Source organism: Prinia subflava, chromosome 16, assembly GCF_021018805.1.
Source record: "Prinia subflava isolate CZ2003 ecotype Zambia chromosome 16, Cam_Psub_1.2, whole genome shotgun sequence".
NCBI classification, from domain to species: Eukaryota; Metazoa; Chordata; class Aves; order Passeriformes; family Cisticolidae; genus Prinia; species Prinia subflava.
The window spans coordinates 4,498,513-4,524,260 of record NC_086262.1 but is presented as its reverse complement, the minus strand read 5'-3'; the positions used below and the strand labels follow the sequence as shown (position 1 = coordinate 4,524,260).

The following is a 25,748-nucleotide window of genomic DNA, read 5'->3' as shown; positions in this document are numbered from 1 at the left end:
CTGGACTAGACAGAATAAAATTTCATAATATTGCTGATGAGATGTGGATGCCCTTCTAGGAAGGATTTTTGTTGCTCCTCGATTTTTTTTTTCTCAATAGGTAGCTCAAGATGCAGTCATATAAATCAGTTATTTCTAAAAACACCAGAAATGAATTATAGAAAACTAAATAGCAAAGTAATTTTAAACTCTACCTGAAAATCCATAAAACATTAAAAATGTCTTCAGAAAGTTACCAGTTACAAAACTGATACAACTGGTGTCTGAGAGTCACACCAACTGCTAAGTTAACATGGAATATTAGAAAAAAATTATTATGATTCCTAGGGAAATACAGAAGGTAGGGGCTTTGATGTCTTACTGAGATCAGCTGAAAATATCATTTAATGTGTACACAGTGCTGCAGATTTTTTTCCAAGATTTTTTTTTCAAATAAGAAAAGATGCACAACCTTTGCCTCAGCTCAGTGGAAGTTAAATACCATATTTAAATCTAAATATTACAGCCTGAGGTACTGTCTTAGATAATTAATGACTTTGATGAGGCAGCAGAAATAACTTCTCTCTCCCAGATTTGTATATACATTCTCATAAGCGTAGAGCCCATAGATGAAAGAACCACAAAGACATTATTTAATCAAGTATACAAACCTAAACAATCATAGTCCACAGTCAGTACTGGTTTCTGGATTCTGTTTGTACTTTGAAACAGCTCCTAAGAGAAAATTCTGTATTCATCATTCTGCAATTTTTGGGGTAGCTGTAACTTAATATCAATTGAAGCTGAAAGAAGCAGTCAGCCAATGAGAGTTTGTAAGGACAACAAAACAGTTTTCTGAGCAGTTACATTCATGCATTCATACACACATAATCAGCACTCAAAATTGTTAATATGGCAGCAGAACTGGAAAAGAACAGAGGTCTTTTAAGTGGTAAAGTACTATATGAGCTGAAGTTCTTATGAAAAATTTATGTCAGTGCATTTATATCAACCAGACACTGAAGTGGCATGTTATCTTATTGGGTATATTCCTCTCATTTATCTGAAACTTTACCCTGAAAGTGCTCTCAGAATGAAATCTGTACAGTTAATCTAGGTGTAGCTGTGCATATGCAGAGAGCTGCAGACACAAGCTGGTGTGTGTGTGCACACTCCATACTGAATTCTATAGATAGCATCTGTGCACGTGCATGCAGCTCGTTTGCAGCAGGAACAGCCAAGGCTCTTCAATAATAGAACAGCTACCAGCAGGCTCACATGGGGTAATTTAAGCTTGGCTTGGGCATGAAGCACAGATCTTTGAAGCAGTTCCCAGTGGTATTCCTCTTGGTCTAGGGAGCATCCTGAGAGAATGCTGCAGGTTTTTTTCTTGAATCAGTTTTAAAAGGGAGAAAAAGCAGGGCTGTATGTAAATGTGTGTGGATCTGTGCCTTGCCCAGCCCTGTGTTGAGTCAGGAGCTGCTGTTCCTCCTCTCTGCAGTGCTGGATGTGGCTCTGTCCTCCTGCTCCACCCACGAGCTGTCAGGAGCACGACTCAAACCTGACACTGGGATGCTGGACATAAAAACTGCCTGAGGAACAGAATAGAGGTGCCACGGTGGTGGCCAAGGGACAGCAGCCCTCAGGGCACTGTCACAAGCCCACTGAAGGCATGCACAGGTGCCTGTAGTTACCTGAGGAGGTGCCAAGTGCTCAGCTGTGTCCCAGGGACTGAGCTGCAGGTGTGGCCATGGGCAGCTCAGAGCCACCAGGCAGGCAGAGACAGCCACCAGCTTTGTGCCTGGTGTCACCCAGAGCTGTCCTTGGCCTGCTGGCAGGGGGCTCTTGGTCACAGCTGGCAAAGAGATGGTGAGCTAGCAGTGGGGAGACGCTGGTTTTTGTTGGTTTTTAAGATGCTGAGATGAGGAAAGTTTGTTTGCCCTTGTAATTTTATTAGTAGAAAAACTTGGGATGAAGCCTTGCTGTAACTGAAGTCAGTAACAAAAGCTCAGGAATTTCAGTGTGCCCAGAGCCCACCTCATTTGGAAATGTAAAGGTTGCCTTGTCAGACCCGATTCATCCAGGCTGATGCTGTGTCACAGACTGCAATAGCTAGAGACTGCTTCTGAACAAGACACCAGGTCAATTAATATATTTTTGATTGTAAATTTTGATTTTTTACTTCATTAGGTTCATGACATGAAGCAGAGACGTATATAATCATTTAATTCATATATAGTTTATTCTTATTATTCTGATAAATGTCTGGGTGTTACATTCTACTGAGCATTTGCCCTCACATAAGACATAAATTTTTAAAAAAACCCTCCGGAATATGTCACTTAAATTTTGTGGTACATAAAAGGTTTTTGTTATATTAATTTTAATTTTTTACCTTTAAGGTATTTTTTTAAATAAGATTTCATTTTGATACAATGGACAATGTAGAAATGCCTTCTTTATATATTGGTATCATTGTGTGCATATATCATTTAAGCAGTGAATATTTTATACATCCAATTCGTAATCTAAATAGTCTGCAGATCTTCAAGGAGAGACTTTTGTGTGTATTTTGTTAAGTGTATCCATCACTTGCTTATAAACTCTTCTGATCTCCACTGTTGCTGCTTTCAAAGCTGTGAGCAGCGCTGGGGCACACACCCCATGGCAGGGGTAAAACAATCACTTCTTGAAGTAACGCAGAAATATTTTCATTTTTCTGCCTCAATCTCTGTACATCCACATCCATATTTACTTTTTAGACTGCACTTACACTTTGAATAGAGATTTCCAGTGAGTAGCCCACAGCAATCCCCAGGAATTTTTTGTAGGTTAATTAAAAACCCAGCAATGTGAATGAAGAGTTTAAATTAATGTCTCATTTGCATTGCCTAAAATATATTTGCTGAGGGGGAATTTCACCAGCCATTTTTCTGGAAGTTCACCGAGTGCTGCAGAGTCACACTGGAGACACTCATAGTTTTTTCTACTTTGTCCTAAATAACATTGTGCTGTAAGATTTGACATCCAAGTTTTCTCCTCATCACTCTGCTCATGCTGAAACACACCACATACAGACTCTTAAGGGGCCTTATTAACCTTTAAGATTTTTGAAACTGTCCATTTTTTGTACTTTTTCTTTTCCCCTGCAACACATATGCTTGGCTGGATCAAGTTCTTCCTTTAGCTATTCTTTTGGAGTGCTGTTTAATATTTTTTGTGAAGACCTTTTTCAAGACTTAACTAAACCCACTTTCATAGATTATCTCAACATATTATCTTTTTTCAGTATTTTGCTGATATGATAATGTATCTATATGTAAATATATATGTATCTGTGGAGAGAAACTTGTGACTATATTGAGAAAAATCATGCTGCTTAATCTTTCTTTGATCCTGAACTACTTAAATGAACACCATGTATTATTGGTCCCTTTTAGGTCGCATGATGCTTTGTTTAATTGATTTCCTTCTTTGCCTAATACTTCCATTGGTTCTGGTAAGGCTTGTTGCTCCACAGGTGATTTTTTTCTTTTCTCCCCAATCTTCAGTTGAATGGGTGCAACCATTTGCAATGGATTTGAAAGTCATCTATTTTGTATAACTAAGGAGCCAATCTGTGTCTTAATTTTTTAGATATGCTGTACAGTTCAAGTGGCCTAGTCTGAGGTTTCTGAGTGTTTTAATTGTAAAGGCATGTTGAAAGCTCTGATTGTTTTTTCGTCTTTACAGCTAACCACAGCCTACAATGAACTGAGCTAGCTCCGTGATACTAAATGTGCTCCTCTTCTCTTCTGTTACTCTCAGGCAGTGCAGTGGATTTATGGATTTACCAGTTCTCTTCCAGGCTTCCTGCTCCCTGCATCTCCACATTCCAAGGATGGCCAGTTGGTTTCAATCTCTACCTAAACTTTTCCCTTTATCTACACAGGACATTTTTTCTTGCCTTTCTGCTCTCTAGAAGCTTCGGTAGCGGCTGGGTGAGAGACTCTTGCACGAGCAGAGAATTGCAGCAGGCAGAGTGTCAGACTGGAATGCTGATTTTGTTTCAGGTCCCCCTTTTCCACCCCTAAGATCCAAGAGATTGCTTCTTTAGCAAACGTATGCACGCAATCAGAGCATACTGCAGAAAGTGGGGGAATGGGTATGATTTGATTTCCAGCAGCATTCCTTCTTTCCCCCCACCTCAGGCTTTATACCTCTAAAGAAATTTAACTCAATGAAATCATGGAAAGCCTTTTTTTTCCCTTTTTCTTCTTTTTCTTCTTTTTCTTCTTTTTCTTCTTTTTTTTTTTTTTTCTTTTTTTTTTCTTTTTTTTTTTTTAATCTTTATGCCTCTGGAGCATTTAACTTGTTTTCTAAGGTCTATTCTGAGTGCTGACTGCTACCCTTTGTACAACTCCAACCTCTATCCTGTGCTTTTCATCTTTCATCTTTATGAGCCAAAATACTGACCCCAAAATGCAGTTCAATACCACAGATAAGATCTAAATGAACTTATTATGTTGTCAAGCTGATGTCTTTTTTAATACTTTATGGCAAGTTTATTCCTTGATATGTCACTCAAGACCTTACTTAGTTTCCACTAAGTAGTCAAAAGCAAATGTGCAGTTTATGCAATTGTTCATTGCAGTGTCCATCAGAAGTCCACGTCCTTAGAGTGCAATGCAACTATTAAAATGCAGACTAATTTGCTATTTATAATTGTTTGAGCCAAATATCACTCCATATATTCATAGTAATTTAACTAATTTAATAATTTAAAATATGCTAGCCTGCATTTGCACCCATATAGTTGAGATCAGTATCTAAAAAATATTATTTCATCATTATAGACTCTTTCAAGAACAGAGAAATAGATATGGCCAGGGTGTTCTTGAAAATCTGTTTCAGTCTGGGTTTTTTTGCACAAATGTGGTGCATTATTAATACATTGGGTATTGAAATGAACATATATCCTCATGCTCTTTTGCTCTCACTAACTTTTCTATTAGCTATGATCATGAAGGGCGTCTGACCAATGTAACACGTCCCACTGGAGTGGTAACTAGCCTTCATCGAGAAATGGAAAAGTCTATTACCATCGACATTGAGAATTCTAATCGGGATGACGATGTCACGGTCATCACAAATCTCTCCTCTGTGGAGGCTTCCTATACAGTTGTTCAAGGTACCAAAGCACACTTCTCAGCACACCTCCTAACCACACACACAGCCTGAGAGGGCAGTTCGCTAACGATTCACTAACAATTCCTGTCATTAGTACACTTATGAGCAGGGGAAAACCCTATAAGGTTTGCAAGAACTACTCCCCTAAAGCTTATTCCTAAAATGACAGGTCTTCAGGACAGGTAAGAGCCATTTCGCAGCCCTGCTTTGTGTCAAGTACAAATGCTCACTGTCTGCTGGGGAAAGTTAGTCCTGCCGCTGCCTCCTGGCTCAGGGTCACTTCATCCACTTGCATATTTCTCTGTACTTCCCTGCAAAATTGGTTCTGACTGCTGTGCCACAGAGATGCAGCCTGACTGCTGGATATGGCTGCTGGGGGAGATCCTTCTGGAGAGGCTCAGGAAGCTTTCTAGTAGAAGAAATCTTCTAAATTTATACACTGCCATTAATTTACAGTGTAGAACAATCAGGGCAGTGCATGGTGTGGTGCCAGAGATGGCCCTTCCAAGAACAGTGGTGCAGGCCCAGTGTGGCAGGAGGCAGCAGCAACACAGGTTGAGAGTTTGTGTAGAGCATTCCAGCCCCACCCAGGCATTGTGTCTGATGGGGTGAAGTCAGTTATCAAAGGCAGACTGAAGGGGATTTGGTGAGTGATGGGGCTTTTGAAATTAAGATATAATGTCACTGGAATGAGAATATCATCATCAAACAATAGTCTCCTCCTGACATAAATGTCAACATTTATAGACTATTGTACCATGACAGGTCTGGTTACAAAGACTTAATTTCTCTTATACCAGATGATTAATTACGTAGATGCTGTCCTTCTGTCAGGCAAATATTGATGTGTTGCTGACAGCTGCACACTCTGGCACTCCATCCTGGCTGAGAGGGGCCTTGGCTGGAGAACTGCATGGCCAGAGAAGCACGGGACTGTTTCTGTGACTGTGACAGGCTGGGTGTGCACATCAGGCCAGTGTGGTTCTGGTGGGGAGGCAGGGAGGCAGGAGAGGGAACCACTGTGGCTGCCAGCTTGCACTGCTGGAGCCTCACACCTTGAGGATTTAAAGCCACGCTGTAATTCTGTATGAGGCCTCTGCTTGGAGAGTTTTTAAACAGAGGAAAACAAAAAAGAAGAGGCACTTACTTCTTCCTACTTATAAAGAGTCCAGCAATCATCTTCTTTTTCTTTTTGTCCTGGAGTTTAATGCTTTGTTGTTTATCCAGCAGTTCAGTTTTCAGGAGTTTTTGTTCATATCAGAAATAAATTACGTGGTTCAACACATATCACTGTGCATTTTGATTCACAATTAAGACTGAAGGGAAAACATAATGAAATAAACATAGTATCTCTCTGCAGGCTCACTGTTACACTACTGTTCTTTACATGAATCAGTAACATCTGTAATTTCCACCATAGTACCACGTAAATGGTAATTGCAGGCTGACTTCATTTAACATCAACAGGAGTGCAATAAAAAACCAATCAAATTAAGCTATATGTTTTCTTTATGACTGGAGTAGCTAAATTATTTTCTTTTCATTATTGCTGTAGATCAAGTGAGGAACAGCTACCAGCTCTGTAATAATGGTACTTTGAGAGTGATGTATGCCAATGGCATGAGCATTAGCTTTCACAGCGAACCTCATGTCCTGGCTGGGACTGTGACTCCCACCATAGGACGATGTAATATTTCTCTACCCATGGAAAATGGTTTAAACTCAATTGAATGGCGCCTGAGGAAGGAGCAGATTAAAGGCAAAGTGACGGTGTTTGGAAGAAAGCTCAGGGTAAGTAGAACCTGTTGTTACAATAACCACCTTTTCCTCTTTGGGCAGAAAAGTCATTTTTTATTGTGAGGACATCACTTGTTAAAAATGTACAGCTCTGGGATTGTCTTTGGTGTGACACTGTTCAAGAGCTCAGCTGGCTGCATGGGATTGTCTGCTGCGGCTTTAGACCTTTGTTACTAAAAGTATTCCAAAAGAGATTGGTAAAAATACCTAGAGTATTACAGAATCACAGAATCATCAATGTTCAAAGAGACCTTCAGGATTATTTAATTCAGTCATTACCCCAGCCCCACTGTAACTGCCCCAAACCATATCTCCAAATTCCTTGTCCCAACGCCTCTTGGACACATGCAGAGATGGTGACTCCACCACCTTCCTGGGCAACCTACTCCAAAGCATGAACACTCTTTCCATGAAAAAAGTTTTTCAAATATCTAATCTGGATCTCCCCTGGTGCACCTTCAGGCCATTTCCTCTTGTCCTTTAGTTTGAGGTATGGCAGAAGAGACCGACCCCCAGCTTGCTAACTCCTTTCAGGGACTTGTAGAGAGCAATTAGATCCCCCCAAACCAATTTTTCTGCAGATTAAACACCCCCAGCTCCCTCAGCCATTCCTCAAAAGATTTATTCTAGGGCCTCCCCCAGCTTCATTGCCCTGTTGCTGCAAAATACGCTGTCTCTCAAGGGGGTGGGAATCTGAGTACTCGCCACTTGTAAAACTGCCAGGACAGACTTACCCCAGCTAATGCTGGGGAGAAAACATAACAAATACAACTGCAGCATCCTGCTGCTGTCAAATCCCCCTGCAGACTCACTGAGACAGGCAGGTCGTGTTCATTCCCTTTCCCAAATGGCACGATTGGAAAATAATTGCCATAATTACAAAATCGTAGGCACAGGATAAGGAAGACAGTCAGGTCATGTAATCCATCCCCTGCCAAATTAAAGATCTGCTGCAGCTGGATTAATCCCATTCTGTGCTTTGCTGGCCTGATTTTCACTGATTTTTTTGACTGGGCTTCTTCAGTATGTGCAGTTTTGGAAGAGATTTGAGATACTGGGCAGAATGCAAATGTAGTGCTGATCAAGTCCTCATCCTTTTAGCAATTCTTTCAACATCACTGAACACAAGATACAGTTCAGAGTGTGCAAGATCACATAGTAAATGCAATATATGTAAGCAATTATGTAGTGATTTACAAAAAACCAATGATGACTTGGATGTTAATTTTTTATATTTTCCTATTGCTTAGCATCTAATTCCCAGTGTTGAGTTAACATGTCTTTCCTTATTCTCACAAATACTCAGAGTGTACTTATTGGGGAGAGGGGGAAGGCTAGACAAAAAAATTGAGTGAGATTAGCAGCTAATCCTTAATGACTAAATTTCATGGCTGTGTAATTGATTTTTGATGTGTTGACCTGCAGCAGTTGATTGGAAGTGGAAAATAGATCAGCTCTGCATTTTGACTAGGTGTTGTTCAAAATAAAAATAAATAGGATGCTGGAATGAAATTGCAGTAATCCTAACTCTCAATGCTAAAAATTTAATAGAGGTACTTGTAGTAATTAGCTGAAGTTAAACACATCTTAGTGCTGAAACCTTGCCTGAGATAGCTTTTCTTGCATCATGTTTATGCAAATCAAAACAATGCTTTATCTAGCAACACCTCAACATTTAATTGTCTGGTGTTAGTTCCTGTAACAATAATCACATATCCATTTAGCTCTTTTAAATGAAAATCACTATGAGATTATCACAGGTTGAGTGGACTGAAAATGAAATTTGAAAACGAGGGAGAAAGCATAGAATTTATTTGCATCTCATTTATTCTAATTCATCTTTATAAATTGTTCAGTGAACGAAGCAGAGGAATGTGTTGGAATGCTGTGGGGAGCAGGTGGCAGGCAGGGGCAGCTGTGGCACACAGTGACACAGAGCAGGGCACTGCTGCAGAGCTGCCAGAGCACCAGGGCCACCTCCTGGAGCCCAGTGCAGTCAGTGTGACTGGAGGGGTGGCATTCCTTGCCATTCACCTCTTAGCTGAGCGCTTCACCTCACAGTACTCTGAGGAATATTTGCTACAGCCCATGCCCCTGTGCTTCAGTAGTGAAAGGGGGCTTATTAAAAAATGGAGACAGACTTTTTTTGGGGAGTTTGTTGTGATAGGACAAGGTGTGGCAGCTTTATCCAAAGGAGGGTAGATTAAAGTATTTTTACAGAAGCTTTTCATGGAGATGTGGTGATGCCCTGGCACAGGTTGCCCAGGGCAGTGGTAGATGCCCCATTCCTGGAAGCATTGAAGGTGAGGTTGGCAGGGCTCTGCCAGCCTGTTCCAGCTGGAGCTGTCCCTGCTCAGTGTAGAGGGGTCGTACTGGGTGATTCACAGGTCCCTAACAACCCAAAGAATTGGCTGATTGTATGAGCCCTTACAAAGCAATGCTGCCTGAGCCCAGGCTCTGCCCATCCCTGCTTTGGGCACACCCCAGGCACACACGCTGGAATCTGCACACCTGCCTGGGCGCATCTCATGAACCTGAGAAAGGAACTGCACTTCACCTTTACCTTATCCCACTCACAGTCTGCTGCTGTCTGACGCACCACACCTTCAGTGTCTTGCTGTAGTTTCAGATAAAGTCCTGATAAGATTCCTGTCTGAAGAGTTTTTATTGTGGTGCAGCATCATGTAAGTGATTTCTGTGGCCAGACCTTTCCAAGGCACAAAGGGCTCATCCCTACGGCCACTTCAGGAGCAGCCCAGGGAAAACCAGATGTGCACGAGGGTAATGAACAAAAGAGAAAGGGCTTGTCGGGTAATCTGCAGTCGTGATACTTGTGACTGCTCTTAGTGTTCCCAGGAAGGGTGGGAATTAGTCAGCCTGTTTGGGTTTCTATATAATTAATATGATACTGCAATTGCAGTCTCTGGTTTTACTTCTTTTACAAATGCAAATGAAGGTACTGAGTTATCCAAGCAGGTGATGTTCATGTGTGTTCATCTCCAAATGATGTTTGCGTGTGTGCACAGCTCTTGAGTGTGTCATCATTTTTAAAACCCTACTAATTTTGTTTTCTATTGCAAAACCAAATAACTTCACAATGTTTTTGAGAAAAGAGAGGAGTCTGAGTCTGACCTGGAGTCAGACTTTCTTTCATGCAGATTACTATTGCAGTTACTATAATGGAGGGAACAAAAGCCAAAAATCCTGGCTGATTTATGAAGCTTCAGAAGTTACAAAAAAACAAGACAAACAAACCCTCCAAAGCTATAAATTCATTTCATAATCTTTCTGAAAGACTTTTTTTTTTTTTTTTTAGCAAATCTGCTCACCTTTAAGAAATTTGGCTATTTCAGTCATACACTAACCCTTTAATTCTACAGCTAAATGTTTCTGAGAGGTCAAAGCTCTCTTCTGCTGATGAAAAGGGTTTTTTTATGTCTCTGCCGTCAGGGTTGATCCTACAAAACAAGAGTAACCAGTTGAGAAACTACTAATGTTGAGTTTGGCTTCTCTGGCTTTATTTTCATTGCAATGGGAGAACAGAATATTACTTTCTTTGCCCCAAGGTGTTTTAAGAAAAATACTCTGTCTTCTCTGTGAATCACAGGGCAAGTTGTTGCTGGGTTAACCTTTGGGAAAACCTACAGAAAAGAGCTTTTTTTTCCCCAGTAATTGCCCACTGAGGAAATGCAAACTGTTAAAGAGATTAATTTCATTAATGGAAAAAATTAGGATAATGAGCGATAATTTGAAATAATTATTTCTTTACAAACACAAAACTGTATTAATTTTAAATGTGTCTGTATAACTGAATTTCTACTGAGTTGGTTGGGGTGGGAATTGGGTTTACCCCTGCCAGTGACTATATCTCAGAATAACTTTTATGTCCTCAAGAAAGGCTCAGGGTTAATTTACATATTGTTTGATGTACAGTTTAATTTTGCATAAGAGGAAATGTTGCATTATCAAAGCCACTGTAAAATATAAGCTTAAGAACAAATTCCCAGAAATTGATGAATACTTTTAAAGTAGTGATTGCTCTGAAATTATATCTAATTTAAAAACTTCTACTTTATTAATGATACATCTACAATTAAATTACTTAAGAAGCTTTATCAGATTACAGCATTAGCCTGAACTAGATGGCCTACCCCCCAGTGAATATATTTAGGTATCTCTCATATAGCACTCTCACTAGAAGCCTCCCCAGCTGGCATTCTTATTCTCCCCAGCCTCTGTTTTGCTTGTTTATTTAAAATAAATAAATTTGGCATTGAAAAACTTCATGCTGTACTTTGAATGAAAATTGTAACAAAAAAAGGGGAGGAGGGAATGAGGAAGGAAAATATTTAACCTAATTATTTAGCACCTTTGCTTTCAACAGTAGAAGTCCATCTTTCCCAGCCTGTATGATAAGGATTTTAAGATCCCAAGTGAAGGATCTATTGAATATTTGGAAAGTAAATGAAGAAAACAGTAAATGAATGAATTCTAAGCAGGGTGTTGAAATTATGGAAGCCAAGTGGCTAAACCTCAATAAAGACACAAAAATTTCTTCTGTTGTTCTTAGAGTGATTGTAGGGGAAAAGGCAAAAAGTATTGATGGTGGAAGTACAAAAATGAAAGAAAAATAGTAGAAAGTAGAAAAAGAGAATAAGTAGGAAAATATTCCATGCAAAATAATTTGTTTCTCTGCACTTTAAGACCTAGGTGTGCAGAATGTCTGTGTGTTCTGACCGTAATGGAAGCTTTTTACTGTAGGATATCAACTCTCATATTGCAGTGAGATGGGAAATACCCCAGTAAGACTCAAAATTATTTGAATATACTACCAAGTAGAAAGCAAAAGCCAGTTACCAGGAACACTACACTTTTCCCAAAGGATTTCCCTTTGGGCATCCTGTTTCCCCGCTGTGAACGCAGAGGGACGGCGTGCCCAGCGCGCTCTGAGCGCAGCCTCCTTCCCTCCCGCAGGTGCACGGCAGGAACCTGCTGTCCATCGACTACGACCGCAACATCCGCACCGAGAAGATCTACGACGACCACCGCAAGTTCACGCTGCGCATCATCTACGACCAGCTGGGCCGGCCCTTCCTGTGGCTGCCCAGCAGCGGCCTGGCCGCCGTCAACGTGTCCTATTTCCTCAACGGGCGCCTGGCAGGGCTGCAGCGCGGGGCCATGAGCGAGAGGACCGACATCGATAAGCAGGGCAGGATCGTGTCACGCATGTTCGCCGACGGCAAAGTGTGGAGCTACACCTACCTGGAAAACGTAGGTGGTGTCGTGTCGCGGCTCCTGGCACCAGCTGCAAGGACACCAAGTTGTGTTTGGCTTCGTGACACAGAAATCACACACACGAGCCAGCTAAGATTTGATGTATCCCAGCTGGTAACCATCCCTGGTCTCAAAGTTCCTTATTTTTCAATTAGTCAACTGAATATGACTAATTCGTAATGGGAAATATTTTGTTCGTGGTTTCTGTCTTTTGATATTTTCCTGCCATAGAATGGCAATAAATTAACACAATGCATTTTGCTTCATTAAGCCTAAAAACGCATGACAAAACCTGACAAAAGGTTCATGTAGAAACAGGTAATTCTTCTCTAATTGTTACTTATTAAATGAAAGTATGGTACTGCATTTTTACTTAGCCTAATTAACACATTTCAGTCATAAAAGTGTCTTAAATACTGCAAAGCTACATATTGTTTTCTCTTTCTCTTTTTGTTCTAAGTAAACCAGAGCTGATGTTCTCTGCTTAGTTTCTCACATATTTCACAGTAACAGTTGTAAATTACAACTGCTGGCAGGAAGATAAATCAAGTCATTTATCTAACTCCTCTGCATCCCCCAGGAAGAAAAAAAGGAAAAATAAAAAGAAAGTCTTCCTACAGGGAGGACAGCTCACAGGGGACAGCTAACCTACACTTTCTCTGGAGCATTAGCGTATTGATTTCCAAGGAGCAGATCCTCTCATCTGGCAACCTGACACTATTCCTGAGCAGCTCTGTGCCCCTGACTAATACATCTGATTCTCTTTGTACTCATTTAACATTAGTGCCTCTCCAGTAAAGTTCCCTTCAGTCCCCTCTCTCAGGCACACGCTGATAGCCAGTAACCGTTTGTTGTTGTTTCCCTGCAGTCGATGGTGCTGCTGCTGCAGAGTCAGCGGCAGTACATCTTCGAGTACGACTCCTCGGACCGCCTGCACGCCGTCACCATGCCCAGCGTGGCTCGGCACAGCATGTCCACCCACACCTCCGTGGGCTACATCAGGAACATCTACAACCCCCCCGAGAGCAACGCCTCCGTCATTTTTGATTACAGCGATGACGGGAGGATTCTGAAAACATCGTTTTTAGGTACTGGCCGACAAGTCTTCTACAAGTATGGAAAGCTGTCCAAGCTGTCTGAGATTGTTTATGACAGCACGGCAGTTACTTTTGGATATGACGAAACTACAGGAGTCCTAAAAATGGTGAATTTGCAAAGCGGAGGATTTTCTTGTACGATTCGCTATCGGAAGATCGGTCCTCTTGTTGACAAACAAATCTACAGGTTCTCTGAAGAAGGAATGGTCAATGCAAGGTTTGATTATACATATCATGACAACAGCTTCCGAATCGCAAGCATCAAACCCATCATAAGTGAGACACCTCTTCCAGTTGACCTTTACCGTTATGATGAGATTTCCGGCAAAGTAGAGCATTTTGGCAAATTTGGGGTTATTTATTATGATATAAACCAAATTATCACCACGGCAGTTATGACGCTGAGCAAGCACTTTGACACCCACGGGCGCATTAAGGAAGTGCAGTACGAAATGTTCCGGTCCCTGATGTACTGGATGACCGTGCAGTACGACAGCATGGGGAGGGTGACCAAAAGAGAGCTCAAACTCGGTCCCTACGCCAACACGACCAAGTACACCTATGACTACGATGGAGATGGGCAGCTGCAGAGCGTGGCAGTCAACGACAGGCCCACCTGGCGCTACAGCTACGACCTGAATGGGAACCTCCACCTCCTGAACCCTGGGAACAGCGTCCGGCTGATGCCGCTGCGCTACGACCTCCGGGACAGGATCACACGCCTGGGGGACATCCCGTACAAGATCGATGACGATGGGTTCCTGTGGCAGCGGGGTGCTGATGTGTTTGAGTACAACTCCAAAGGGCTCCTGACAAGAGCTTACAACAAAGCAAACGGGTGGAGTGTTCAGTACCGCTACGATGGGCTGGGCCGAAGGGCTTCCTGCAAGACCAACCTGGGGCATCATCTACAGTACTTCTACGCTGATCTTCACAATCCAACAAGGGTAACTCATGTCTACAACCATTCCAACTCCGAAATTACCTCTTTGTACTACGATCTGCAAGGCCACCTCTTTGCAATGGAGAGCAGCAGTGGGGAAGAGTATTACGTGGCCTCTGATAACACAGGCACTCCATTGGCCGTGTTCAGCATCAATGGGCTCATGATCAAGCAGCTCCAGTACACGGCCTATGGAGAGATCTATTATGACTCTAACCCAGATTTCCAGCTGGTCATTGGGTTCCATGGAGGGCTGTATGATCCTTTAACCAAACTTGTGCATTTTACCCAAAGGGACTACGATGTCCTGGCTGGGCGCTGGACATCTCCTGATTACACCATGTGGAAAAAAATCAGCAAAGAACCCGCTCCTTTCAATCTGTACATGTTCAAGAGTAACAACCCTCTCAGCAATGAACTAGATCTAAAGAATTATGTAACAGGTGAGACTTCTTCACATTTATAATATATAAAACTACAGCTTGGAAGCTGATTTGGGAAAGAAATCCAGCTTCCCCTTACGAGCCCTTTGCTCAAGCCTCACAGCAAGTTTGGGCCATCTTCCTCTTTCAACTATGAAAAGAACTGGATATTTCTGATTCCTTGGTACTGCTCTTCCCTGAATGAAGGGCTCTAAGGGAGAAGCCATGATGAATTATGGAGGGGAAAAAAATAAATATAAGTTTGCCTGAATATAAAATTTCAGCACAGCCATAGTGCTCTTCCTGTTGAACTAGTGCTGTATAAAGAAGTGTTCATTCTAATTCTGTATCAAGAAAAGTGAAGTCATGTATAGGAATCACTGGCAGGTTGGTTCAGAATCACAAACCAGAACTGCTCAGATCTCTTTCTTTCAGGGCTGCTTTCAAAATTAACTACTGGCTGAGCCCATGGGCACAGTATGAATTAGCACCAAGAATGGATTTAATTAGACCTCTTTTTCCTATTTAACTTTTAATATGCAAACAGTCTTTAGTCTTTAAAATTAAATCCTTGATGTTTTTTAAGATTATTTCATCCTGAAAGACTAATAAATGTTATGGATTGTGCAGAGCAAAGAAACAAAAGTAGTTTTGATCACATATGTTAGAATTGGGTAAAACTTGTAACCCTTTCTAAATTAGGAATAATTTTTCACTTAGTAACATCACACAGTACTTGAACTAGCTGCTGGCAGTTTCTAAAAGGAAAGGTAATTAATATGTCTTCAGGAAAAGCTTTTTTTCAGAATTGAATATGCAATATACAATAATTAGAGTAGTGATACCATTTTGAAAAAGGAACAATCTTAATTTTAACAATAATTTGAATTTCAAGAAAAGTGTGCATTTCCTTCAAAGAAAATCATAGCACATTTCATTAGTATATTGCAATCTAACAGTAGGTGTAACACACCACAGGTTCTAGTGGAGCAACTTTGCAATTAGGAGATAATGGGATTTGTATCTGATAGTGTGAAAATACTGAAAATACTGGTGACTAAAATTACCTCGTTGTTCTATATTCAACAAAAGTCCTATTTTCATCCACCACCCCTTGATTTGATTTTCAACATCATCTTCTTGTGTTTTGCTACATTCTGAAATCGTATTTATTTAATTTATCCATCCACTGGATGAAATCTAATAAGATCAATTGCATTTGGGGACAACACCGACCTTGTAGTCTGTAAAAATACTTAATTGGTGATTCAGAGATTTGTTGCTGTAGGACTGAACAGATAACCTTTGGCAAGAAGTGATTATGGTGGCACCTTTGTTGTCATAGTAAAACAAACAAACAAACAAACAAACAAAAAACCCACACAACAAAACCCCTCCCCCCCCAGTCCATTGGTACTGTTAACCCCTGACACTGCTTTATTCACAGGTTTTGCTGAAAACAAATTCTTGTAGCAAGTGCAGTGCTGCAAAGCACATTAGCTCAGCAAAATAGTAACTGTTTTGTATATAGGTCCTCCTCTTGTTTCTGTGGAATTAGAGCTGAAGTGAATGGTTCAGGAGATACCATTTTACCCTAAAATAAAATGGAAACCTTATAAGGACCAGTAACCTGTGCTGTCCCAAGGTTCAGGAAAAATCAGGAAAAAAGCAGGCACTGTGTGATGGGAGATGGATACAGATACCTCGTAGAGGCAGAGTATTTTACTACTTATTTTAGAGTCAGGATTGCCAAGAAAAAAAGGCTTTTGGGGAAAATGGGCTTTGCAACCGCTCAGCTCACAGAAGTGGCAGGAGCCAGTGTGGGCCAGTGTGGAGACATGGCCACTGGGAAAGACAGGAGAGATTTTTAAGCAAAAGTTATCATAAATTCAGGAAGCAGAAAATATTAAATGGAATCATGGACTCTTTTTTGATAAAAGAGTTATCATTTGGATAACTAAAATACAACATTAGTTCTTAATACCTGCTGAGTGAGAATTACTGTTATTAACTGATTTACTTACTCTACTTTTACAGCTAGATCTGAGGACAGAGTTTTCGTGGTTGAACCCACATCTGGAACTTGCTGAGGCTCACCTCAGAGCTGAGCTGTAATCCTCCCACACAGCTCCTACTTTCCCTGGAGGGATGGGGAGGATATTCTAAATTTAGACATCTGATTTACAAATCTAGCTTCTCACTGCTTTTAATGGAGCCTCCTGAGACCTGATGACAGCTGATAGAAGTAGGACATGGAAGAGAAGCCATGTCTTTCCCCGAAGGACTTTGCAGATGTTTTTAGAGTGTTAACCTAATAAAATATCATTATACAACACAGTTTATAGGTTGCATATAGTAGCCACCTCAGAAGGTGTCAGAGATGGAACAAGTACTGCATACGGTAAAATGTTTGGATAATTCATGTGCTCTAATGGAAAAGAATGAAAGTGCTGGTATATCCCTGATTAACTATTTAGTGTAAATTTAATGTAGTGTTTCCTGTGCCTGTTCATGGTGGATTGCTACAGTTCTGTAAAGTTTCACACTTTAATATTAATTGTGACTTCAATTGCTACTCAAAATTAAGGATGTCAGAGATGTATTTCCTAATTTTTTTTTTTTATTTCCTCTATTTGTTAATGACATGTGTTTCTCACTTAGCTGCTTTCTTTTGATTTTTAGATGTCAAGAGCTGGTTGGTGATGTTTGGATTTCAGCTTAGCAACATCATTCCTGGTTTCCCTAGAGCAAAAATGTACTTTGTGTCACCACCATACGAGCTGTCTGAGAGTCAAGCTTGTGAAAATGGACAGGTAGGCAGAAAGATTAAATTACTTTCCTGGATAAATCTGCCCCACTCTATGGATAGAATCACTGGCTCTTCTGTTGTTACAGCAGAAGGCCAAGCACTTAATTCCATGTAAAGTGAAGTGAGTATAGCTACATTTTATACTAATGAACATATGCCTTTCTTGCCAGCCTTCGTTGTTATCACAATTACAGTGTCATTAGTTTGTCTTTTATTGAGTTATTCCTTGATTAACAAGTTGTAACTCGATTAACTTGATTAGCAGTGACAAAGGGAGGCTTTGTCAGGGTAATTTATCATCTGTTGTACCTTTGGTAAAACCATCCTAATAATGTGTTGCAATAAACTTGGGTTGGTATTTGTTTTACTAGTAAAAAGGGCTCTGCTTCTCACCCTGTTAGAGGATTTCTTACCCCGATTTGTCATTTTTCTAGTTAGAGGTTTTGATTTGCTGCTCCATTTAACTTCAGTTACAGCGTTTGTACTTACTTGTCAGGTTAAGGGTGGGCAACAGTATATGGGTTTAACATTTATAATGAATTTCAACCCATTTAATAAACTTCAAAAGAGTACTAGGCCAATTCCAAGCCTACTCTTTGCTAGGCTTACTTCATCTTTCTGGTAATACAATAGAAATACTGATGTAAATCTAAACATACCCCTTTCTCGGACTTCTAAGTCATTTGAGAGTCTAAAACCCCTCTTCAGGAATTGCATTGGTGCTTTTGGGCACAAATTTCATCTATTTTCAAAAAAGCTTATATTCGTAAGCATTTTAGTTATATATACTGGTTGAAATCTCTGGGAAGACATGTCCACAAGTTAAATGTCACCTTTAATACATTGATTCTGTTTGCTTTCAGCTCTGATTAAAAATGTGCTAGACTTGGGCCTTTCTTATTCTACTGGGCATTATATGATTGGCCAAAATTGCAGTGTGTGGTGCATATGTGCTAGAGAGGGTGATGAGAACTATTTTATTTGGTCTTGCAGATGGCAAAATAATTTGGTGAATGAGTATTTACCTGATTCTGAACAAGATATGGATGGATGGATGGATGGATGGATGGATGGATGGATGGATGGATGGATGGAGGGATGGATGGAGGGATGGATGGAGGGATGGAATGATGGGAGGGTGGATGGATGGATGGACAGATGGATGGATGAGTGGGTGGATGGATGGATGGATGGATAACTATGGGTGGTCTTTTGTAGTGCAGAATTTTTCTCTGCACATCTTTCCTTTCAAAAAGCAAAGCAAAAATCAGTATTGTTCTCTGATATAGATATGTTCAGATCTGCATCTTCTTTGGTGTTTTTTTGTTTTGTTTTGCTTTCCCTAGCTAATTACAGGAGTGCAGCAGACGACAGAACGACACAACCAGGCTTTCATGGCTCTGGAGGGACAGGTCATATCTAAAAGATTACATGCCAAAATCAGAGAAAAAGCAGGCCACTGGTTTGCCACAAGCACTCCCATCGTGGGGAAAGGAATCATGTTTGCCGTGAAGGAAGGCCGCGTCACCACTGGCGTTTCCAGCATCGCCACAGACGACAGCAGGAAGATCGCCTCGGTCCTGAACGGCGCTCACTACCTGGAGAAGATGCACTACAGCATCGAGGGCAAGGACACGCACTACTTCGTGAAGGTGGGCTCGGCCGACAGCGACCTGGTCACCCTGGCCATGACCAGCGGCAGGAAGGTGCTGGACAGCGGCATCAACGTCACCGTGTCGCAGCCCACGCTCCTGGTGAGCGGCAGGACTCGCAGGTTTACGAACGTTGAGTTCCAGTGCTCCACGCTGCTGATGAACATCCGCTACGGGCTGACGGCCGAGGCGCTGGACGAGGAGAAGGCCAGGGTGCTGGAGCAGGCGCGGCAGCGCGCGCTGGCCGCCGCCTGGGCCAAGGAGCAGCAGAAGGCGCGGGACGGACGCGAGGGCAGCCGCGTATGGACAGACGGAGAGAGGCAGCAGCTCCTCAACACGGGAAGGGTTCAAGGTTACGAGGGATACTATGTCCTGCCCGTGGAGCAGTACCCTGAGCTAGCAGACAGTAGCAGCAACATCCAGTTTTTAAGACAGAATGAAATGGGAAAGAGGTAACAAATTAACCTGCTGTCATCCTTTGGTGGATGAATCAGTAGTCGTAACTGTTATCTCCTCTCCTAAGGAGATGAAGACCTAAATGGGGGCACTAGGCTGAGCTACTCTGGGATAGTAAGTGGCAAAAAAGCTCATATTTTTTGAGTTAAATGCTACTGTTCAAGTGATTAAAAACCACATCCTGAAGTGGACTAAAGCCAGACTGAAAACTCTTAACCGTACAAATTAAAAAGTACCCCTGAAATATTACCCACTTGTTCTGGGTCTAAAGAAAAACAAAAAGAAGGCCTCGTATTGTATTACCTCACTCCATTCACACGTGAGCAAACTAAGAAATCCAAGTGGGCCACTTTCACTAACCAGCTGATGAAACACAGATGATTCAGACTGCTTGTTTGATAAATATCCAAGAGGTTTTCATTCAAAGCAAAATACAGATGCATTTAAAACATGACTTTGGGGTGATTTGTGTGTAGCAACTGGAGGACAAATGAAATGCAAGTGAGAGCGCACTGGAAATAGGAAAGGAAAATATATTTAAAAGTAACAAAACCACACTTGCACTCTGACCCTCCACTTGTCTGGCCTGAAGCTTAACTTATTCAAAGAGGGCAGAGTGTAAAGTTACATTCAAAATGGTGGCTATAAATCACTACAGATAAATTTCATACTCTGTTTGTCTTTGAAGATTTCCATTGTGGACAGTATAACACAGTTACAGGGTGTAGTCTGTTTAGATTCAGTAGTTTGTTGGTATCAGTTCCAGTAGAGCTGTGGGCATTGTGTTACACTATTGCAAATGGGCACCACGTCAGATCACCCTGTACATACATCAGCCAGAAGGCACAATCACTGTTTCAGATTTAAAAATTATTAGTGTGTTTGTTTGGTCGAGAAACTGAGACAATCACATTACGGTCACCACAGAAAAAAAAAAAAGAAAAAAAAGAAAAAAAAAAGTCTAATAAGAACTTTGGTACAAGAACTTTTTTGTAATATACATGTATGAATTGTTCATTGAGTTTTTATATTAATTTTAATTTGCTGCTAAGCAAAGACTAGAGACAGGCAAAGATAATTTATGGCAAAGTGTTTAAATTGTTTATACATAAATAAAGTCTCTAAAACTCCTGTGAATTAGTTGTCTTCCATTGCAAAATCTTGTAAAAGTGATTCTTGTCTGGCTGTTTCTAATGCATAGAGCATTTTGTATGTGGAAATGACTTCCTGTGGTTCCATGGATCCTGCAGGGGGCCGGTCCTTTGATCTCTGGGCAAGCGAAGTCCTTCACACACATCACCCAAAAATCTGCTTAGGACACAGGAGAAAATTGGTAAATGCTTTAGAAATGTCCTCTCTGCACCTCGTGAGTAGCAGCCCTCAAACTGCTGTGTTTCAACTCTGGAATTAGTTTAATTGCACCCAAGTAACCTCTAAACAGTTTGAAAATGTAGTAACATAATATTAAATGGAACATGCAAGGCTGTGCTGTGAGCCAGGAAGTCTCCATGAAATCTGTCTTCTTTGGGAGATTGCTTATTTCTACCACATTTAAAAATGGGAGGTAAGATCAAAGACCCTCTCCTAAGCAAACAGTCACTCCTGGTGATGATAAAAGGGAGCCATCCATCACCCAGAGCCCTGCCGCTTTTATCTCATTTAAGTATGTAGCTGGGGAGCTCTACTTAATTTTGAGAACAGTTTTGCTTTTGGGATTGCAAATGAGGTTTTTAATGATTCATGATAGCAACAGAGATGCTTGAATTGATTATGGGCATAAATTCACTCCAGGGCATTTTTAGAGCTGAACAGTTCAGTGCCTGTGTGGTGCAACACCTGGAGCACTCAGAAAGCACATCTAATTTTTCTGTGCAAACGAGAGACACCCTGCTCTGCCTGGGAGTTCCACCTCGTGTGCACCCCATGGGCACCCCCAGCCCTCCCACTCATCCTCTGAAGAGGAAGTCTGGCTGCATTTTCAAATGAAGTCTTGATTGTCCATCACTGCAAGTGTTTTTCTTTGCTGAAGGACTCGAAGGAGTGCTGTTACATTATTATTTTGTTCTTTACAAGTGAAATCTGTTAAGGAAGTGGTTTTTTTAAAGGGGGAATAAAACATGAAATCACAAAGTGGAGACACTTTGCATTATTGCAGTTTGTCTGGATTACCTGGCCCTGTCCTGGTAAGCTGCTTAGCTCATTTTTTGGGATAGAATTTTTCTTGCAGTTTGAGAGGATTGAAATGAGAACCTGGTGCACAGTCCCCAGTGTCCTTCATTCTGATACTGTTCTCCTAAAGCTGAAACTCTTCAGAACTCGAGGTTCTGCTACTTCAAAAGGGAACTCAGTTAAGCTAAAAGGGAAGCATCCTTTGAATATTAATGACTATCAGAGGAGATGTAAAAAATTTCAGGGGATGTGCTCTCTACTCATCTCCTTTGCAACTAACATACACCATCAGCATGTTCTTAAACAGAGTTTTGGGAGATGGTGCTAAATTCTCACCAGAGATCATTGATCCAGGGCTGGCTGCAGTTTCTAAAGCCAGCGTGCAGCTCAGTCCAGGCCGTGTGGAAAGCCCCAGCAATACACTTGAGCTCTTAGGCCCAGCTTAGCATCGTGCAGGACCTGACCAAGGTCATTCCCAGCTCTGCCACTTTCCGTGTTCCCATCCAGACCCCCAGCCTCACTCCCATCTATGTGGACTACCCAGCCTGTCCTTTGGGCAAGTAAACTGCACTGTGTCTTAGAGAACCTCGTGTGGTGGGCCAAAGAGATTGGAAGAATTGCTGTATTTTTTGTAATTATGTCAAAAGAGCTAAATTCTCTCTCTTTTTCTGTCTGAAAAAAACAGCTGACTGGTAAAGCCGATTCTAAAGAGTTTTCACTTAACAAGTGAGGGAGGTAACTGGACTGGTGTGGCCATGGCCAGCTCTCTTGTGGTCCCATCTGGGTTTCCCATTTCTTGAAGCATCTGTTTCTCCCTTTTTCCTTCCACAACTTTCCCTTTCCTCACCTCAGACTGATATCTCCTGTTCCTCTCAAAGCTCTTGCTTTTCCTCTCTTTTTCTTGCTACATTTTTCCATGTGGAATAGATGCTTAACCTAAATCACTGCCAAGGAGACATGAACTGGATTCTTTTTATGAGGGAGTGGTGGCTTTAACAGTGACATTGTGTCTGTGTCCCCAATAGCACTGTGACCAGGACAGAGCAAGGGCACCCATCAAAGGCCCTGGCCTGGAAAGCACTCCTGGCTCTGGGAAGGAACAAAACACGAGCTCAGGCCAGCCTAAGTGCCATGAACATGGGTTTGCCCTCCCAACTCACCTGAGTGCAAGCTGTTTGCAGAGAGAGCAGGAATCCAAGAACAGGCTTCTGTTTGATGCTAAAAACAGATGGAAAATCAGCATTGAGTACATTTCCTTTTTTTCCTATCAGATTGCTGTAACTGAAAGAATTTAGTATTTACAACTTTGCATTTCAGCTTGGGAAAAAAAACCCTGTTGTGTTTCCTGACTTATCCCAAAGATGGGCTGGCTGTGGGTGTAGCATGTGTCTCAGCACACCCTCTCCTCACCACCACGGGTGTTTGCCTCTCCAGGTGGCACCCGTGGCACTTTGGCCACACGATGGCAGTTCTGCCCACGAGACACCCACAGGTGCCAGCCTTTGCCTCCTGGCACTGCCTTGCCCACGCCAGTCCCCAGCTGTCCCTTCAGCCTTCCTTAGGGGTTGGCATCTCTCGGATTAAGGCACACACAGACCTTCCTCCTCAAGGTAGGCCACACCAGTAGACCCACACTACTCTCATGGGAATAAATAAAGGGAAGGAACCACTTAGTTGGTTTTTTCTTTTTTTTTTTTCTTTTTTTCTGCCTGTAGTGCAGTGGCTGACACAAGAGCACACTGGGCTCTGAGAGTGCACAGAGCCAGACTGAAACCTGCATGGAAGCCTGGCTCTGGCACTTGCAGTTTTCACCTCCCATCCCTTGGGAAATGCAGCCTCTCAGAAATTTCCTGATAGAAGGACTGTGCCAACACCATTGTGCCTCTGTAAGCCAAGTCCCTGATCTCCATGTAGCCCAGGTTCATCACTGCTGTAAGAACAGAAGAGCCAGACATCTCTCACCTGCCCTGAACACGATCACAGCACTGCCTTCCAGGGCTCCTCATGCTGGTTGGTCATTTCCTATTTAAGAGTCCAAGAAAACCACATCAGGATTGAATGCAATTGAATAATTTGCATTAACTGCTTTGTGCTGTAATTTCTGTAAGGTTCCCCCCTTTGAAAACAGACTCACAACAGTTCTCAAATAAGCACTCAAAAAGATCAAACGGGAATATGTTCAATACACAGCCTTGAGGGTACAGCCCCAAGAAATTCCAAAGGTAAAGTTTCAGTCTCTGGATTTTACTGTCCTGTGTTCATCTGGTGATCTTGCATGAGAACCTCACGTGAAGGTCAGTCATAAACTCAGGTGACTTTGAACTGTGACTCAGTTCAAAGGGGGGATTTTACCTTACAAATTACAGCAGGTGTGATGAAGAGGTACCAGGACCTCTCTGCCTCTGAGCTGCCTCTGAACTTTTCTGCCAACAATAGAAGTTCCTTTCCAGCCTCTTCCAGTACAGTCTGCAGCATAAAAGTTCCTTATTTACAAGGATTACTTAGTTTAAACTGTACTCACTGCATCTGAAACCTGTCACTCCTCTGGAAGCAAACTCACTTCACCTCTGTGGCACCAAGGTGTTTTACTCTGCACATCTCTGGACTGGCAGCAAGATCTCAGAGCCTTAGAGCCACTTTCAGCCCACAGGAAACAGTGAAGGAGCACGGGCAGGTGGCTCCACTGGGCAGGGTCTGTCTCTGAAGGCTCTGCTGCTGCTTGTGCCAATATATTGTATGCTGTGACTGCATGGTTAGGTCAACAATATCAGAACAACTCTGTCTCCCTCCCCCTGTACGTCTGTCATCTCCCCAAAGAGCACAGTTATATGCAATGTTTGAGCATGACTAAGAGCTCTAGGAAGGCAAATAGCACTGCCAGTGTCAAAGCACCAGCTCCCCTGTGTTAATAAAGCCTTTTCTGCTTCTGCCTAGCCCAGCACAGCAGTGCTGGGCACAGCTGGAGCTGTGGTCATGAGCTGTGTGTGTCTGCAGCAGCAGCCCCTGGCAGGAGGTTACCTGAGCTGCTGGGAAGAGCAAGTGGCATTTAGCAAGCAGCCGAGACTGGGTCACACAAAAGCCACCACAGAACACTTTGCAGCCCCCTCACAGCGGGGCCCACCATGCTCAGGGGTTATGTTGGCAATTTTAATCTCAGCTGACTGACAGCTCACTGTGTCAGCTCAGCCTCCCCACCACAGTCACCCAAACTAAGCAAAAACACAAGGGTGGAGGCAGCCGTGTGATGTGCTCAGGTACCCAAGCCAGGCATGCAGCCAGATCACCAGCAAGGAAACAGCTTGGCAGGGCAGGAGGGACTGCAGCCTGCCATCCTCTCCCACACAGTTTGGGGTCAGCACCCTGCAGCCTGCCCAGCCTTCTGCACCCCCCAGCAGCCTCTCCTAACCTGCTGAGAGTGGGGTCTGCACCCAGAGCAAGAGCCAGGGCCCAGCAGACGCCTGCACCCACCCATGCACTCCACCTGGAGCTCAGCAAGTGCCACCAGCCCTGCCCAGGCTGCCCCACACCTCCTGCAGCAGGAATGGGGTGTTGCTCTTCAAAGCACACATCTGATGCCACAAGTTAGTCTTCCTCTCATTTCCTTGTTTGTTAAATACTTGTGTAGCATCTTAGGAGGATTTAATGGTTACAGTCAGGCTACTTCTGAGCCAAGGAGGGGGACAAAAAAAGCAAGTAATAAAGTAAAATGTGGTAAAAACACCACGGGAGAGAGCTGTGTGCCAACTTTCAGACAAGCAAATGAATGCAGCCAATTTATAAATCCTTTACAAATGGGATTTACAATGGAAGTGGCAGTTAAGCCATCATGAGTACAGAAGGTGGCAGGCAGTGCTCTGTAATGCTGTCCGTGCTCTGCTGCAGCAGCTCAGCAGCATTGCTATTGGAGAAATTGTATTTACAGAAGCTTTTCATCTGTAGATGACAGCTTTTGGCAGGCTTTAGTCTAATTTGGTGGCTGCA

At 42.3% G+C, this 25,748-nt stretch overlaps 1 protein-coding gene and 1 long non-coding RNA gene across 2 annotated transcripts in view; one reads left to right on the top strand and one right to left on the bottom strand.

Moving 5' to 3' along the window:
- Positions 1-20,735, top strand: part of TENM2 (teneurin transmembrane protein 2) — a 295,035-nt gene extending 274,300 nt beyond the window's left edge. The window contains exons 22-27 of the mRNA XM_063413915.1: positions 4,974-5,149; positions 6,704-6,939; positions 11,920-12,216; positions 13,088-14,702; positions 17,364-17,494; positions 18,837-20,735. Coding sequence (XP_063269985.1) covers positions 4,974-5,149; positions 6,704-6,939; positions 11,920-12,216; positions 13,088-14,702; positions 17,364-17,494; positions 18,837-19,598 — 3,217 coding nt within the window. The 3' untranslated portion in view covers positions 19,599-20,735. The remainder of the gene's footprint in view (positions 1-4,973; positions 5,150-6,703; positions 6,940-11,919; positions 12,217-13,087; positions 14,703-17,363; positions 17,495-18,836) is intronic.
- Positions 20,736-20,825: 90 nt separating this feature from the next.
- LOC134559289 (uncharacterized) lies at positions 20,826-23,874 on the bottom strand. Its single transcript, XR_010082494.1, has 3 exons — positions 23,730-23,874; positions 22,928-22,985; positions 20,826-20,906 (listed from the first exon to the last, which is right to left on the bottom strand). It is a non-coding gene; the product is annotated as an uncharacterized LOC134559289 (long non-coding RNA).
- Between the last annotated feature and the right edge of the window lie 1,874 nt (positions 23,875-25,748).